Raw genomic sequence first — 15968 nt, forward strand, 5'->3', positions numbered from 1 at the left:
GCTCTGCATTCTCCTAACTTTGGAAATGACTTGTATCATGAATTATAAAAAGCACTATTTTGCAGTATTAAGATTTTGTATTCGTATTGGTGGGTAAAAGAAAACTGTTGAGTCAGATTTACAACAGTCTGAAGAATGTGAGCTGTAATGAGCTCTGCCTCTCCCCTATCATGACAACCTAGGGAGTCCACCAGAGATACTGGTTTGCAATTGTTTGAATTGCATTGACTGCTGCAACTGTTACCTTCATGACTAGTTGAGATCTGCCTTCTCAACCGGCTAGATGAACGTTATTCACATCTTTTATCTTAAAGAAGCTCTCTGGGTGACAGCAGTACTGCTGGCCACAAGAGGGAAGAATGTGTGACTGCTTGCCTGCCCTGCTCATAGCAGTCTTCCAGGGTTTTTACCCTGGAAGGAGAGACAATAGAAAGTATTCTCTGCTTGGGGGAACAACCCAGGAAAATAGAGATTGTGTTTGTCTACCACAGCATCTAACTTAGTTATTCAATATCTAAATATCTTGCTCAACTTTGAGTGGAGTTGCTCCCTGCCCACACCCTCCCCCCCCCCCCCGCCCTGTCCCCCCCCCCCCCCCCCCCCCCCCCCCCAATGCCAAGAATGCTAGAAGGGATGTATTACTGATGTTGTTTAAAAAACAAACAAAAAAACATTTTGCTTACAACATCTGCCTGGTATTGTGCTCTGACCTCTTGATATAGCAAGGAATTCATTTTTCCCATAATGACAGTTTAACCTGACACTTCCTCCTAAAACTGGATAATTCAATGAATCTTACATTTTTGGATGCTTTTCCTCAAGTTTGCATTGAAGCATTGCTCTTTTTCATTGTGGTGACTTCTGTTTCTACAAACAAGATATATCATGAGCTTGCAGAAGTTTAGATGTGAAATCTGGCATGGTAATAAATAAACCAAGAGTTCTGAAGAGATGACTGTTCTTCCTCGAATAACAGCATGGAGAAAAAATGAGAGATTGTAGAAAATCAAAGGAAAATGAAATATGAAATGTTTACGCATTAATCTATATAAACTCTTTTTCCAACTTGTGAAGTGATGTGATTTTGTTTGACACAGAGTAGGTGGAGTCTATAATGACTATGTCTTTAATGGGATTTGCAGACAGCTGGGATGGGAGGTGTGTCCTCCTCTATACCGCCTTCCCAGAACACAGTGTCTTTTAGGGCACGTTCTCACATGTTCTCTCAGCTAAAAGGTGTTTTGCCTGACACATTTAGCTGTCTATTTTGAGATTGCTTTCCAGAGGAAGTCAGAGGTACCTAAGGAGAGTGATTACTTCAGAATTCTTGCTTTTGGAAACAAAATAAATAGTAGAAGCATAGGACTTCAATGCTGTACTGATTCCTCAGTGCTGTGTAGGGTCTTTGTGAGGTGCAGGCTGCTGGTGAGCTATTACTGAATCAGACACACCTTTGGGTTGGGCTATTTTGGAAACTAAGTACTTGATCAGGCTTGAGGTCTGGTCTGCTAGGGAGAAGTGATTTTATTTTGTGTTTTTACATGTACTTTGATGAGCCGATGCAGTTGAAGGACAGTGTCCTCTGTGTAACAGATCAGAGGCAGACAAGTGGTGCCCTGTAGGGAGCCTCACCTGGCTGTTTTCATAGTGAGGATTACTGGCTTTCAGACAACTAGGCAAGAAAGAAAAAGTGACATCCAATGGGGGTACCTTTATTTGGTGATAGTAAGCCCTTCTATTTCCGGATCTGGAATGGACTAAGTCAGAGGCTGCAAGGCAAAAAATCCTGGGATAAACATCTGGATGAAATCTACTTACTCCAGCAGAAAAGGTACAGTGCATTTCAGCATTCTCGTCTTCCCTTTCTTCTGCTGCTCTCTCCCTGTAGCTGATTCTTACTCTCTTCCCTTAGGCTTTTCTGCCAGTAAATAAGCTTTAAAAAACCTTGGAGCACTGTTCTTTATCAGACTTCTTCTTTCAAAGTGGAATGTTTCTGGAGTTCCAATCTTATCTGCTTTCACAGGTGGATTTACTAGATCTCCATTGAATTACCATGAGTGCAGGACTTCACTCACAAATTAATAGCACGTGTTTTTTACTTTCCTTCTTCACTGGTAAAGCTCACAAGGAAATACATGAGGTGTGTTTTGTTTTGTTTTGTTTTAACTGAGAGTGTGTGTGGCATTTATACTGCAGTCAGCTGTGTTTGAAATGATGGCTTTTTGCAGGGATTCTGCTTTCTGTCTCTCTGAATGTTGCCATTACTATCGGATAGAACGGGTGCAGTGTTGTTCCACAATCTGATGGTCATTCACTTCCTCAGTTTGACTGCTATTTCTCATTCCTCCAACCACGTGTCATTACCTACATCTCACAGAGAGAATTCTCTTAGACCTTACAGTTATCAGGAAGATTGCTTGTGTTTTCACATGTAAATACTGGATCAAGGCTGTTTGTTACTGTTGTGCAAGGTTGCTCCCTCCACAGGCAGGGATGCAGGAGCATTCACAGAAATCCAGCTGAATCTGTTTTTTGTTGTTCCTTGTTATTTCTGCATGCACAAAGTCTGCAGTAGTCAAACAACAAAAAATACTTCCATACTTTTTTTTTCTTTCCCCCAAAACTCAGAAAAATGACCTCAATGGACAAAGTTCTATCTGTGTGTATGCACGTATGTATACACACACGCGTATAGAAATAAGTAGTCTAATAACCTAATAGCAATAGCTGTACCTATCTGTCTTTAGGGAAATAAATTCCACATCATCTTTTAACTTCTGACAAAATAACAAAGGCCTGTGCTATTTTATTTCAAAGCAGTGATACATAAATACACTTAAAATGGAAGGGAGTGTGGGAACAATATTTTCTCCATAGAACTCTGAAGTGTTTACGTTTGTGTACATTTATGAATAATGTCATAAGTAACTGAAAAATAAATTCTCAGACTCTGTAATCTCCATAATCTCCAAGTGAACATATACAAGATAAAAGTCTAAAGATGTTAATATTTTTATATTTATAACATTATCTTCACAATTTTATATCATAGAGATGTGGAAGGGACCTCTGGAGGTTTCTAATCTAACCACCTACTCAAAGCTAGTTTATTGCCAACACTAAATCACACCACTTTGGCTTTGTGTGTGTCTTGAAAGCCTTCCAGGACAGAGATTCTTTAGGAATCTGTTAAAGTGTTGTAGTATTCCATCTGCTAAAGGGTTTTTGTTTTGTTTTGTTTTTGTTCCTAAAGTTCAGTCTGAACTTCTGAAATCATCATTTGATGTTGTAGCCAAACCAAACGGTTTACTAATTAGCTATTACCAAGAAGGGTTTGGCCCCTTCCTCTTTGTCACTCCTATTCACGTAGGCTGATATTGGATTGCCGTTCAACCTTCTCTTTGCCTGACGAGCCCAGCTCCATCAAACTTTTCTCATAAGTTGTATGCTGCAGGTCCATGAATATCTTGTGCATTGCTTCTGACAGAGAAAAACAGAAAAATCATAAATTTCTTATCAATTATTATAGTGAAACCCCAGTGGTCCCCAAAACAACATTTCTGTATTTCTTTCTAAAAATCTATGTAAAAACCCATGTACTGCGTATAATTTCACTGTCCATGAAATGAGAGTTGCATGGAAACACATTTGTACCCTCCAATTTTAGGTGTATGTGTTTCCCAAAAGTAACATGGTGCCAATATGTGAATACTTTTTTTTTCCTGAGGAGGGACAGGACCATTGCTTCCCCTTATTGTCTTACTCTTTCCTTTCTATATTTCTATTTTGTCCTAGGCAGCCATGTTTTTTTCCCCAGAGATGCTCAGATTTTGAGAAAACAAAAGGGAGCATTTTGCAGAGGACTAGAATCACTTTTATTGCTTTCATATTCTTAATTATGTACAGGTAGAAAGACAGAAAAGGAAAACTTCCTGTGGTGACTTATGTATGGATCTACTCTTAGAAAACCTCTGTTTATGTGGAAACACTGCTGTAAACCAAGACAGATTTTACTTCATCCTGTCATTTTCTTTTGGGGAACGGCAGTGTTGTGACATCAGCTTGAATTCATCTTAATGTTAATGGCACTAACACAAGGAATACACACAGGAATAAGCAGCAATTACATTCCACTGTTATCATATTGAAAGCCAGTGGTAAATATGGTACTACTTTTCTACTATGTTCTGAATTCATAATTCTGCGTGTCATGATTCTGCACTAGAAGAAGAACGCTTTTTACTGACTCACAACTAATACTGATAAAACCTGGAAGCTAACTGTTTTGGTAGTTCTCACCTTCACTGGTGTTGCTGTTTATTCTCCTTTATCACGTGTATTAGTTCATTGAAACTTACTGGCATTTGCTCTCAGCATTATCCATAGTGAGGTATTTTTTTGGCTTAATCCTGCACTGTATAACATTTCCCAAAGTGACATCCAAGTTCAGGAAATGTGATACTATCTCCTTTTAATAGAGAGGACTTAGAGTTTATTATGCCTTGCTCTACTGGTCTCTTCCAATTCAAGAATCTCCTTAACAAGCTTGTAGCTCAGTGTGGAGTCCTGAAGATGGAGGTCACAGCTCATATGTGCATTCTAGAATTTGAAATTAAACTATTGGATTTGCATAGCCTGGAGCATATGAACATTATGAACATTAAAACAACAACAACAAAGAACCAATATAGTTCATAATCATGGGATTAACAAAGAGAACTATTTATGAAAATGCAGGCCTGATGAGGGTGAAGAGGAGTCACTTGCCTGTCACAGCTTAACAGATCTCCCAGAAACAATAAGAGCCATTGGTTGGATGGCTATTGTTTTGTTTGTTTTTATCTGGCTTTCAGTGTAAAAGGTTATAAGGAAATATGAACAGAATCTTCCTAACATGTAATTTTTGAAACTCCACAATATAAGAATTACACTGTTTATCAAAAATAATAGAGAGATAAATTAAAGCAATTGAATACATGGACCATTAAGTTTTATTTTTCTTTCTGCTATTGCCCACCTCTGTAATTTGGATTGATAAATCATCTATTTTATGTGTGTTTCTCAGCTGTTTCTCAGGGATTACTGGTATCATCTGACTTTCCTGGTATGCAGTGAGATTTAATTATTCTAATAACAATAAAACATTTAATTTGTGTGATACATTTCAACAGAATTATCAAAGCCCTTTTACACATTAATTAATTATAGAAATCTGTGCTATGAGAAACAATGTATTAGAGGAGCTTGGACCAATTCACATAACTTGCAAGGAGCTAACTTTGCATAACTGGCAGAAGTCACTCCAACCATGCTGAAATGAAAGCTTTATAATCCCTTTAGTTGCCAAATCTTTTTGTGGTTGTTCAGTCTCACAGGTACTCTAGTAAAGTGCTTTGACTCTTGTGAAAACAAACATGGCACAAATAAAAGGTCAGTTTAATGTTATTGAATTGGTCTGCTTAAGAGTTGTATGGGGACACAGAAAGCCTTCACCTTCTAGACAAATCTTTCCCAGGTGTGTTGTGCATAAGAGATGTTTTTTCTTTTGTTTTTTTCTTTTGCCTAAACAACATTACTGAGTTTTCAGTGCACAAATTAACATATAACTCGCCTGTCTTAAAATCCACAATGCCTGTCAACATTAATTGGTTCCTTTGCTTCCAAAGATGTGTTCACAGTGAAAAGAAGATTCCAGTTCTACCTGTAATACTATTCAATAACAGTTCTGAGTAGCCAAGATGAAAAGAGCAGTCTGTTGCAAAAATTTTGCTGCTACATGTAAAATTAAATCAAAAGCATCACTGATGATTTTTTGGTATTTTCTTATGCTATTACACCTTCATCTGGATGGAATTTTTGAGTCTAATAAAGGAAAACAAAACACCTCAATTTCATTGGTGTAAAAGTCCTCCAGAACTCTCAATATACAAACAAATGTGCATTTGGCACGAGTGCCTAAGATATGGAGATATAGCTTAGACTCATTGATTTTTGGAAGTTATTTAACTATGAAAAGAACAAACTCAAAAATAGATAAAGGCAATTAGACACAGGGTGAGGAACACAACTGAAATAAAAAAAAACATTATTGAAGAAGGTTGGAAGTCCTGATGCAGGGAGAGGTTGTGTTTCAGATAACTTTTTTTTTTTTTTTAAATAAATAACTTAGTGATAATAAAAAGTAACCTCTGATGAACTATTGATCCAGTTCTAGCATGAGATTATTTTGGGGTGCTCGTAGATGCAGATTTAAAAAAAAAAAAAAAAAAGAGGAAAAAAAAGAAAGGTATATTATTGCTAGGAGATAGCCTTGCTGGAAGTGACTGAACAAGATTTCTGCTACTCAGTGAAGTAGACAGCTTAAATATCTGACTTCCATATCATTTTTTTTTTGTCTAGTAACATTAGTAGTTAGTAACCCATTTCATTTATTTCTAGAGAAGCTCTCTTTACTGACAGCTGAAAGGGCTTCAACATAAACGCATAAGAGTTTCAAATTTGCTGCCCCTGCTTCTGTATTGCTTATCCAAGCCCCTATCATCTGTCTCCTGTTTACTTTTTACTGTTACTTTATATCTCACTCTTTAGCATTTTGTTAGATTGATCATCTTTCTGGCTGATTAGCTCCTCTATAAGCAATCCACTGCTCTCTTAATGACTTGCATATATTCACATAAACATGCAGCAGAAGGGAGTGTGAAGATGAATTTTCTTTGGCCATGCCATAATGAAGCGTTCATCATAGACAACCTGAACACAACAGGGAAAGTTGAAATAATATCCTGCACATGAATTTATAGCCAAGTTACAAAGAACTGCTTTAGATTCTCTGTAGCTGACATGGGTGTAGGGATAATGCATGAAGCTAGCAAATGCCAATCTTAAACTGTAGCATACAATAGGAAATCTCCATAATGGGAATGACTTAAGCAGTAGAATCTGAGAAAGGAAGAAAGGAGGAGAAACAGATGCTTCATTGTACCTCAAGTGAGCCCAGTTTTGAAAAAAAGCAGTTTCAGATTGCTGGTTTTCCAAACAGTTCACATATTTAGCATAATTCTTTAATTCAAATGATAAACCTGTGAAACTAAATTCCTATTTTTACAGCAGAGATAAGATTTATGGAGTTTTTGTATTCCTCTTAAATGCAATGAGCAGGATGCACTCTAAAATAAGTACTTAGGAAGCCATTAATCTGTAAGGATACATGTTGCCGTCAGAAAGTGTTTGTGAAATCCTTAATCTCATTTAAAACAATTTTACATGACTCTCTCAGTCAGCAGCTGACCTACATTCTATCTTCCATTTGTTTCACAATGGATTTTTGGGTGTTCCTGATTTTGGCCTTACCTATATTGAAAAACAACTCAGAGCTTCCTGAGCATATCACTGCATCATCTATTAAGAAAATTGACTGATAGTAATCATAGAATACTTAGGGTTGGAAAGGACTTTTAAAGATCATTTAGCTCCATCCCACCTTCCATGGGCAGAGACATCTTCTACTAGATTAGGTTGCTCAAACCCCCATCCATCCAGACCTTGACCACTTCCAGGGATCAGGCATCCACTAGTTCTCTGGACTATCTGTTCCACTGTCTCAACACCAACACTCACCAAGTGTCTCAAGACAGCTACATACCCTGGGCTCAGTAAGAAGAACCCGTGTGTGCTTCTAAGCCGCTACTGTTGTAGCATTCATTGCCTATCAGAACTACTGTTTAGCTACATATCTGTGTTTTATCCTAAACTGATTGTATAAGGCAACATCAGCACCACTTGGTGTTACATACCTAAAGTAAATGGATGAAGTAAAAGCTTAGAGTCCCTTGATTCCATAGCTGATGAAAGGAATGATTTAGAACAGCAGATTTACTTAGAAGTGCTGAATTATCTTCTCTCTAAATGTGTCTAAATATGCCTCTGAATCATGTTTGAAATCCACTCTCTCTGTTCTTTTTTTTTTTTTCTTTGCTGCTGCTTTGACAAAGAAACTAGAGTTGTAATATTTAAAAATCGTGCTGTTCATAATGGATCAGGAAGAAAATTGGCTAAACATGCAGAACTGTTTTTTTAAACAGCTCAATATATTCAAATATTTTGAAGGTTCTAGATTCATGTGACTTAATTTGTTTTATTTTTTAAATTGGTATCCTCTATTTGTCAACATTTATATGCTCAGCACATTGCTGTAATTCATTAAACTTACTAAAAATGAGTTGAAAATTATGATAGTATGTTTTAAATGAGAGTAAAATGCTTCTCCAATTAGAGGCCTGAAAATTAAGTGATAGTAGAAGCATATGGTATATACACACGTCATGGACTTTTGAGGCATCACAGGCAGTGTGCTATGATATTTACCAACAATTCTGGGTTCTTCGCCAGCTTGCTACTTGGCCTGTGATCTCCAATTCTCTGACCCCAGTTGGGGATCCCTACAAGTAGGGAGTTTTGACAATTTTCCCCTAAATTTCTGAAAGCTGAGTACAGTATTTATTAGGTGTCAACCTCTTAGCAGGCTTCTAATTTAATTAGTTGTTTACATGGGCTTTGGAGAGTTTTTTGAGAAAGGTGTTGTGTTTGTGTCCTCCCACATTGTCTCTTGCCCAATCCTTCCTCCTCTCTGAGGTCATTTGAGGGATAAATGCCTACCCAGTAAAGCATCAACAAATTAATTGTAGCATTGTTTATACTATGGAAAACCCCACCTCCTTCCCACTTTCTGCCTCATAAAGTTAAGTTCTCCAAGAAAACAGTCTTCCTCAGCCAAAATACTGGCAGAGGTGGCAAATTTGCTTTACTGACATTGAAATTTACAACATTTGCTCAAAGTGCTACTTTATTTTGTCCCTATTTGCCTGATCCTGGATGCCATGTTCTCAAGTCATATAATTAGCAGCTAACGCAACTAACACATGAGTAAGCTAAATAAGTAATACTTCTCAGAGCAGCAAGGCCAAGAATTTGAAGGACACAAAAAAATATGTCAGAATGACTCCGTGGTTTGTTCAGTTTGGTTCTTTATATTCTGAATTTTTACTTAACTTCCATTCTTTAGTGTTTTTCTAGCCTAGTTTCTACTGATTTAGAAAATAGGATGCTGTTGGTAATAGGAAGTGTTACTTTTATTTTATTTTATTGAATTTGTGCTGACTTTACCTATAGCCTTTACCCATTAGTTCACAGTTATTCAAATGATTCCTATTTATCTGTGGATTTCTGATATGTCTTTTTGTTTTGCTTTTGTCTCCCAAGTGTGTCAGTCTCCTTCTGCTGTAAAGCTGTGCAGAATTCACGTATTTCAGGTGGATTAAATTCAGAGAAAACTGCATATCAAAGAATTATTTCTGCTTCAAGGGTCTATACTATTGCATTCAAAAGAATAATCTAAAGCAAGAAATATGTATCTCCATAAGCCACAGAATTTACGTTGCTTGTTTTCCTATGACTTTATTATTAAATTATCCTAAAAAGCACAAGTTCTGATAAAACATCTTATACCATAGGCCTCTCTCTCTCTCTCTCACTCTCTCTCTCTCTCTCTCTCTCTGATGTGGACTTTCTTGTGGCTTACAATAGAGTTATATTCATAATGTATTCTAATGTCAGTGTAATCAACTAATGCAAAACACATACTGTATTTGCTCTATAAACTGCATGCCCGAAGCTTACAGCTAAATAATACCAGAATAGAAGGAAGAAATCTGTGGCATCACAAGGAGAAAGCATTGAATATTTCTTCAAGTTTATGGTTTGACCAATGGAGTTGTCCCACATGCTTTTTTCATGCCTTTTTTTTTTTTTTTTTTTTAATGTGTGTCTTTGTGTGCCTGTTACTAGCATGTAGTCCACTGGAGGTAGTTATACTGTGGTAAAAGAACATAATGTGGCTGGTAGAAAGAAGAGGGATGAAGTTAGACTTATTCCACTCCACACATTACATCACCTGAGCCATGCTAGGTGATTAAGAATAAATTAAAAATCTGTACTATAAGATAGCAGAGACAAGATAAAAGCACAAAACTTATATCTGAACACAGATCTAAAGATGGACTTAACCCATTTGGAGAGAGTATTCTCTTGCTATTTCACACTTAAAACTCATGAGACATAGCCTGTTTCTTTTGGATTTGGGGGTCTTTCATCCCCTTAAATCTTTAGCTCTTGAACTTCGGCTATTTACGTGTTTTTTTTTTTTTTTTTTTTTTTTTTTTTTTTTTTAACAGACAAAAAGAAGAAAATCAAAGGAATCTACCCTGGACACCTCTGATGAATGAAAGGATTAATCTGAATATATTGTAGGATAGCAGAGATAATAACCCCAAATTATTAGTTCATTTGTTCTTGTGTGTGTGTGTGTCTGTGATTTTTGCTTGCAACTCATTTTGAAAACAGGCAAAGGTTATTTGGTTAATGACCAAGCACACATTGCGAGTAACTAGTACAGCAACAACATAATTGAAAATAAATTTTCTGTTCTTCTCAGAAGGCAGTAAATAAGAAAACTGTAAATAAGTTTTTATTTACGAGATATTTTGTATGATGGTTTGGCTAACTCATAGGAAGAGATGGGACCTGTTGTTCAAGTTTTCAATACCATTTTAATTTTTCCCTCTGCAAATACTTCTCTTATTTATTATCTAGAAAACGTTTGGTCTCTTTTGGTTCAGGGTTTTCCTAACTCCTCTGGGAAACTGGATGCTGCTTCTTTTTTTTTCCTGAAACTGAAGCAGGTCTGTGACCCAGCTCTGTCACAATATTAACTCCTCCATCCTTCCCAGAAGAAACCAAAACCAAGGCAACAACAATAAAAGTTGTACTCAAGTACACTCAATACTCTGCCAGGGGTCTTTCTCCAAGCATCCCAAAGTTAGACCTTCCTGCTTTTTATCCTTATACTTTGGGATAACAGGGCACGTTAAAATCCTAGGTGGCAGGTTTGTAGGGTGTTCCTCATCACCTATAGAGCTGGTTTATTCTTTGTAATTTAAAAGCATAAGTATGGTCCATGTTAATGAGTGCAATAACCCCATTCAGGATCTGTGAGACCTGGGGATGAAAGCCAGTTGCTCCACTCATATTTGTCTTAAAAGAGACTTAACAGCTCCTTCAGCTGGAGTTTGCAGATAAATTATGCTGAATTATTCACTGATCATTCACCATGATTATTCTTTTATTCTTTTGCTTGTTTTACAGATTATTATTATTATTATTTTTTTTTTGTACTTCATTTGCTAATTAGACATGGCCACAAAATCTGAGGCTGCTGGCCCTTCTCAGCCTGCTACCAAGGGTAGCATGGGCAAACAGGCAACACAGGTGGTAAAATGTAAAAGGAAGTGTAAATATGAGTGGCAAACATGGCAGAGGACTGAGTTTGTTCAGATTCCCAAGCAAATGTAAAGCTCTGCAACAGCTGTGTCGTATCTGTGAAGAAGCAGAACTCAGTACATGTAGAATCACATCATGCATGAAGTTTGTCTTGCATAACTTACTTGTCTAAACCACTATAGGCTACATAGTCAGTCTCACTAACTACAGTGCATTACAGGTACACCTCTATCCACTGACTGTACTGAGTACCCAGGTGACCAGCTCAGGTCGATCACCTAAGTTTTAGACAAATGAAGTAGACTGAAAGAATGCCTGTCCAAAGCATTCAAACCTGATGAACTGGACATATTTAAAAACAACATCAACAACACATAAATTATTTAAATATTTAAAACGTATTTTTAATTTGGAGATGTGGTTTTCAAGTTAAAAGATTCCTGTTTTGCCATTTTTACACTAGTAGTTGAGGGCAGCTAGCTTACAGACATCATGTCAGAACAGGAGCTGAAGAAGTACTGAATATTGCCAAGGGCTACACTAAATTAAAAGAGTTGATTATCCACCGCTGTGATCAACTTTGTACTTTCTAGAATATCACAGAATGGTTGAGGAGTTCACCTAGTTCCAATCCCGTTGCTCAGGCAGGATCACTTATAGCAGGTTGACCAGGACCATATCCAGATAGCTTTTAATTATCCCCCCAAATTGAGATTCTACAGCCTGTCTGGGCCATCTGGGCCACCTGTGCCTGTACTCAGTTGCCCTCATAGTAAAGAACTGTTTTCCTGAAGTTCAGACAGAACCTCCTGTGTTTCAGTTTGTGCCTATGGCCTCTTGTCCTGTCACCAGGCTCCACTGAAAAGAGCCTGGCTCCATTCTCTTTATATCCTAGCTTCAGATATTCATGCACTTTGAGATCTCTCCCAAGCCTTCTCTCCTAGGCTAAACAGTCCCAACTCTCTCAGCCTTTCCTCATATGAGAGATACTTCATTCCCTTAATCATCTTCATTGTCCTTTGCTGAACTCTCTCTAGGAGCTGCATATGTCTTTCATACTGAGGAGTGCAGAACTTGACACAGTACTCTAGGCGTTGCCTCACCAATACTGAATAGAGGAGGAGGAGGAGCACCTCCCTCAATCCGCTGTTTGCATCAATGGACCTAGTAAAGTTAGTGACTGTACTTGTAAATTCTTAACACCAAAGGAACTACTAAAATAACCCAGTCTGGTGGAAGCGCCAAACGCATTATTCAACTATAAATGAATCATTTGGTCTGGAACATGTCTGATGACATGCTCTTTTCTAGAATTGGCATACATTCTAGTTCCTGTTAATTTCCTCAATTTTCTCAACATCAGAGAAAAAATAGTATAGCTAAGCTTTTCAATTTTCCTCATAACTTTGTTTGATGAGTAACTATTTCAGATCTCCTTCCTTGTCAAGACACACAGGGAATGCTTGTTTGTACTTCTTTTCTAGTCATTATGGGAGAAATTCAGATGCAGATTTTTTTTAAAACATTTAAAATATTATTATTTTCTAAACCGTGTTTTTTTTTGTTTTTTTTTTGTTTTTTTTTAAACCTACTTGTTTTTCTTCTGGCTCTTGAGATAACTAGCTTACTGGCAGGAGGAGTATCTTCTAGGCCTCAAAATGTGGGCTATATAAACCAGAAACATTTCAGTTAGTTATTCATTTCTCCTAGCTTTCCCTCTGCTGCCACCATATGGTTGAGCATCAGTAAGATAGGAGATGATGAACTAACTACCTGCTTGCTTGCTCGCTTGCTTGCGTGTTTTAGCACTGCATTTGTATGCTTTTGCTGGTTCTTTTTTCTTGCATTCAAAAATACCTCAAATGGTAGGTGTGCATTACTTGTCTTTTAGGAAAATTTTTGAAGGTTCATACTCTCTCAAGAAATGTTCTGTAGACAGGCACCATGTGTTTCTCTGTGTTCCTTAGCAGCCACTTTTACTTGACTGCAGGATCTGTGAGTCCCCACTCCTCCAGGCTGCCAAGGAGAACAACCTCCCAGCCATTAGGAAACTTCTCACTGATGGAACATGTGATATCTACCAGAGAGGTAATGCAATTATTTGCTCTAAATTGTTTTCTGGGGAAAGCAAGAGCCTGCTACAATGAGTATAGTAGTAAGTTAGTTTGTTACAACATTTGCATTGGCAGAATCAAGTGACTTTAAATGTATGTCAGCAGCTTTGCAACAAAGTGAGTTCTCTAACTCAGGTCATCAAATCCTAAATGGCTGGTGAAGTTCAGAGTTTTACAGCTTGAACAGGCCTTTTTTTACATTTTACTTGATGTGCGAGTCTGCTGTCACTTGCACTTATGTGGCCATTACCATGTATGATGATGGCACCTGGCAGTACTCAAAGGAGAACTTAGCATTCCCATAATTCTCCGCCCCAATAAATCCATATCTTATTTTGTCCCATCTAGCTAAATGTGTAGATGACTCACATGCTTCCCTTACTCTTTCTAGGTGCAACAGGGGAGACTGCCCTTCATGTAGCTGCCTTGTATAATAGCGTGGAGGCTGCAGTGGCTCTGATGGAAGCAGCTCCAGAGCTTGTCAATGAGAAGATGACATCAGAGCTCTATGAAGGTAACTTCTCAAGGAATGAGGATGGGAAAGGGTTCCCTGCATGGGGAGGGGGGAGGTATTAGCCGTTTCTAGTTCGGAAACGGGCTTATGCCATGCTTGGTTGAATATATTACTGAAGTGTTACATTGCAAAACCAATATACAAATGGTTCCTGACCCTTTGTGGAAGGTGGGACTATATTAAAACTAGCATGTACCAAACATGCAAATGCGCAACTCACAAACCCTTAAATACAGGTGGGCCTGTTGGCTACAATGGGATGGCAAAAATATATAGAGGTTTGCTTTTTGCTATAGACACATCTAGTCATGTTGGAAACTTCAGGTTGGAAATTACGAGAAATTTCTTCTCAGAAAGAGTGGTTAGGCATTGGAACAGGTTGCCCAGGGAGGTGGTAGGGTCACCATCCCTGGGGGTGTTTAAGGAAAGGTTGGATGTTGTACTTAGGGACATGGTTTAGTGGGTAATATTGGTGGTAGGGGGATGGTTGGACTAGATAATCTTGCAGGTCTTTTCCAACCTTAATGATCTTATGATTCTCTATGTGCCAAAGGGGTTATCTACATAGACTCATAAAGGTCTTTTCCAACCTGAATGATCATTTAGTCCAACCTCTAATGTAGTACTGACAAGTCCACTAATATGCTACTAAGTTCTACATCTGCATGTATCTTGAAGACCTCCAGGGATGGTGACTCAACCACTTTCCTAGGAAGCCTATTCCAATGTCACACAACCCTTTCAGTAAAAAAATTTCCCCTAATATCCAACCTAAACCTCCTCTGTCACTACTTGAGGCCATTTCCCCTTGTCTTAACCCTTAGTGCTTAGGAGAAGAGCCTGATCCCCACCTCACTGCAGCCTGCCTTAAGGTACAATAAGGTCTCCCCTGAGCCTTCTTTCCTCCAAGCTAAACAGCCCCAGCTCCCTCAGCCACTACTCATAAGACTTCTTCTCTCAAGAGCTTCATTGCCTGTCTTTGGACATACTCCAGCAACTCAATTTCCTTCATATAGTGAGAAAAGATCTCTGAAAGGACAAAAAATAGTTCTTTCACTGACAAATAATGGGGATTAAAAACAAATGTGGTTGCTGTTACTGACTGCATCCTACAGATTTTGTTGGCAGTTCGTAAAATCATTTTTCATTAATTCATAAAAAGATTTAAGTAGAACAAGACTACTGGATGTCTCCAGTCTGCTGTGCACAACAGGGATAACTTCAAAGCAAAATTATATTCCCCTTATGGATGCAATCCCAATAAACTTGGATTTACCATGTGTGAAATGCTGCTTTCTTGGAAGGCAAGGTTTTATTTCTGTGTTTTACAGGGCAGACAGCTCTCCACATTGCAGCAGTGAACCAGAACATCACATTGGTGAAAGCTTTACTCAAGAAAGGGGCCAATATCTGCGCAGCCCAGGCCACTGGGCACTTCTTCAGACGCAGCTCCCAGAACCTTCTCTATTTTGGTACATCCTTATCTTCTTCCCCTGTTGCTATGGGAGGCAACCAACAGAGTGATGAGGGAATATGAGGGAGGCTTGCTTTGCTCCCCATCTAAACTGCATAAGTGGAGGCTTCTGTCTTCAGGGGTCATCATTCATACACCTTTTAGTTGATAGTAAAGCTCCATCTAAGTATGTAAATACTACATAGTACAAATACCTAGATCATATACATTTTACATATTTGCATGTATACAGAAATTATATATCGCTTAAAAAATATAATGTAATTTCTTTGTAGCAGCATATACTGTAACTCACTTGTCATCCTTTTTATGGACATACTCTTCTGAAAAGAATACTCCCCCCTTTCAATGTTGTGTGAGACAGGTGCTTTCTGAGTAGGATGAGGAGTGGTGCAGGAACTGCACAGATTACTTTTACAGATTGCTTTTATACACTCTGGCTTTGTGATGTGGATAAATTTTCCTCAGAATGCTTCAACCTCACTTGCCTGCTAGGGTCTTTATATTGACCCCCCCGTTCCTTTCTTTGCAG

General features: G+C 38.1%; 1 protein-coding gene across 1 annotated transcript in view; it reads left to right on the top strand.

Annotated features, from left to right (window-relative positions):
- The first annotated feature begins 1210 nt into the window (after window positions 1–1210).
- LOC121078239 (transient receptor potential cation channel subfamily V member 6-like) overlaps window positions 1211–15968 on the top strand; it is a 28018-nt gene continuing 13260 nt past the window's right edge. Inside the window, exons 1-4 of the mRNA XM_040574175.1 lie at window positions 1211–1831; window positions 13325–13422; window positions 13840–13962; window positions 15294–15434. Of these exons, the coding sequence (XP_040430109.1) occupies window positions 1701–1831; window positions 13325–13422; window positions 13840–13962; window positions 15294–15434 (493 nt within the window). The 5' untranslated portion in view covers window positions 1211–1700. The remainder of the gene's footprint in view (window positions 1832–13324; window positions 13423–13839; window positions 13963–15293; window positions 15435–15968) is intronic.

Source organism: Cygnus olor, chromosome 1 (genome assembly GCF_009769625.2).
Source record: "Cygnus olor isolate bCygOlo1 chromosome 1, bCygOlo1.pri.v2, whole genome shotgun sequence".
In the NCBI taxonomy this organism is placed as follows: Eukaryota; Metazoa; Chordata; class Aves; order Anseriformes; family Anatidae; genus Cygnus; species Cygnus olor.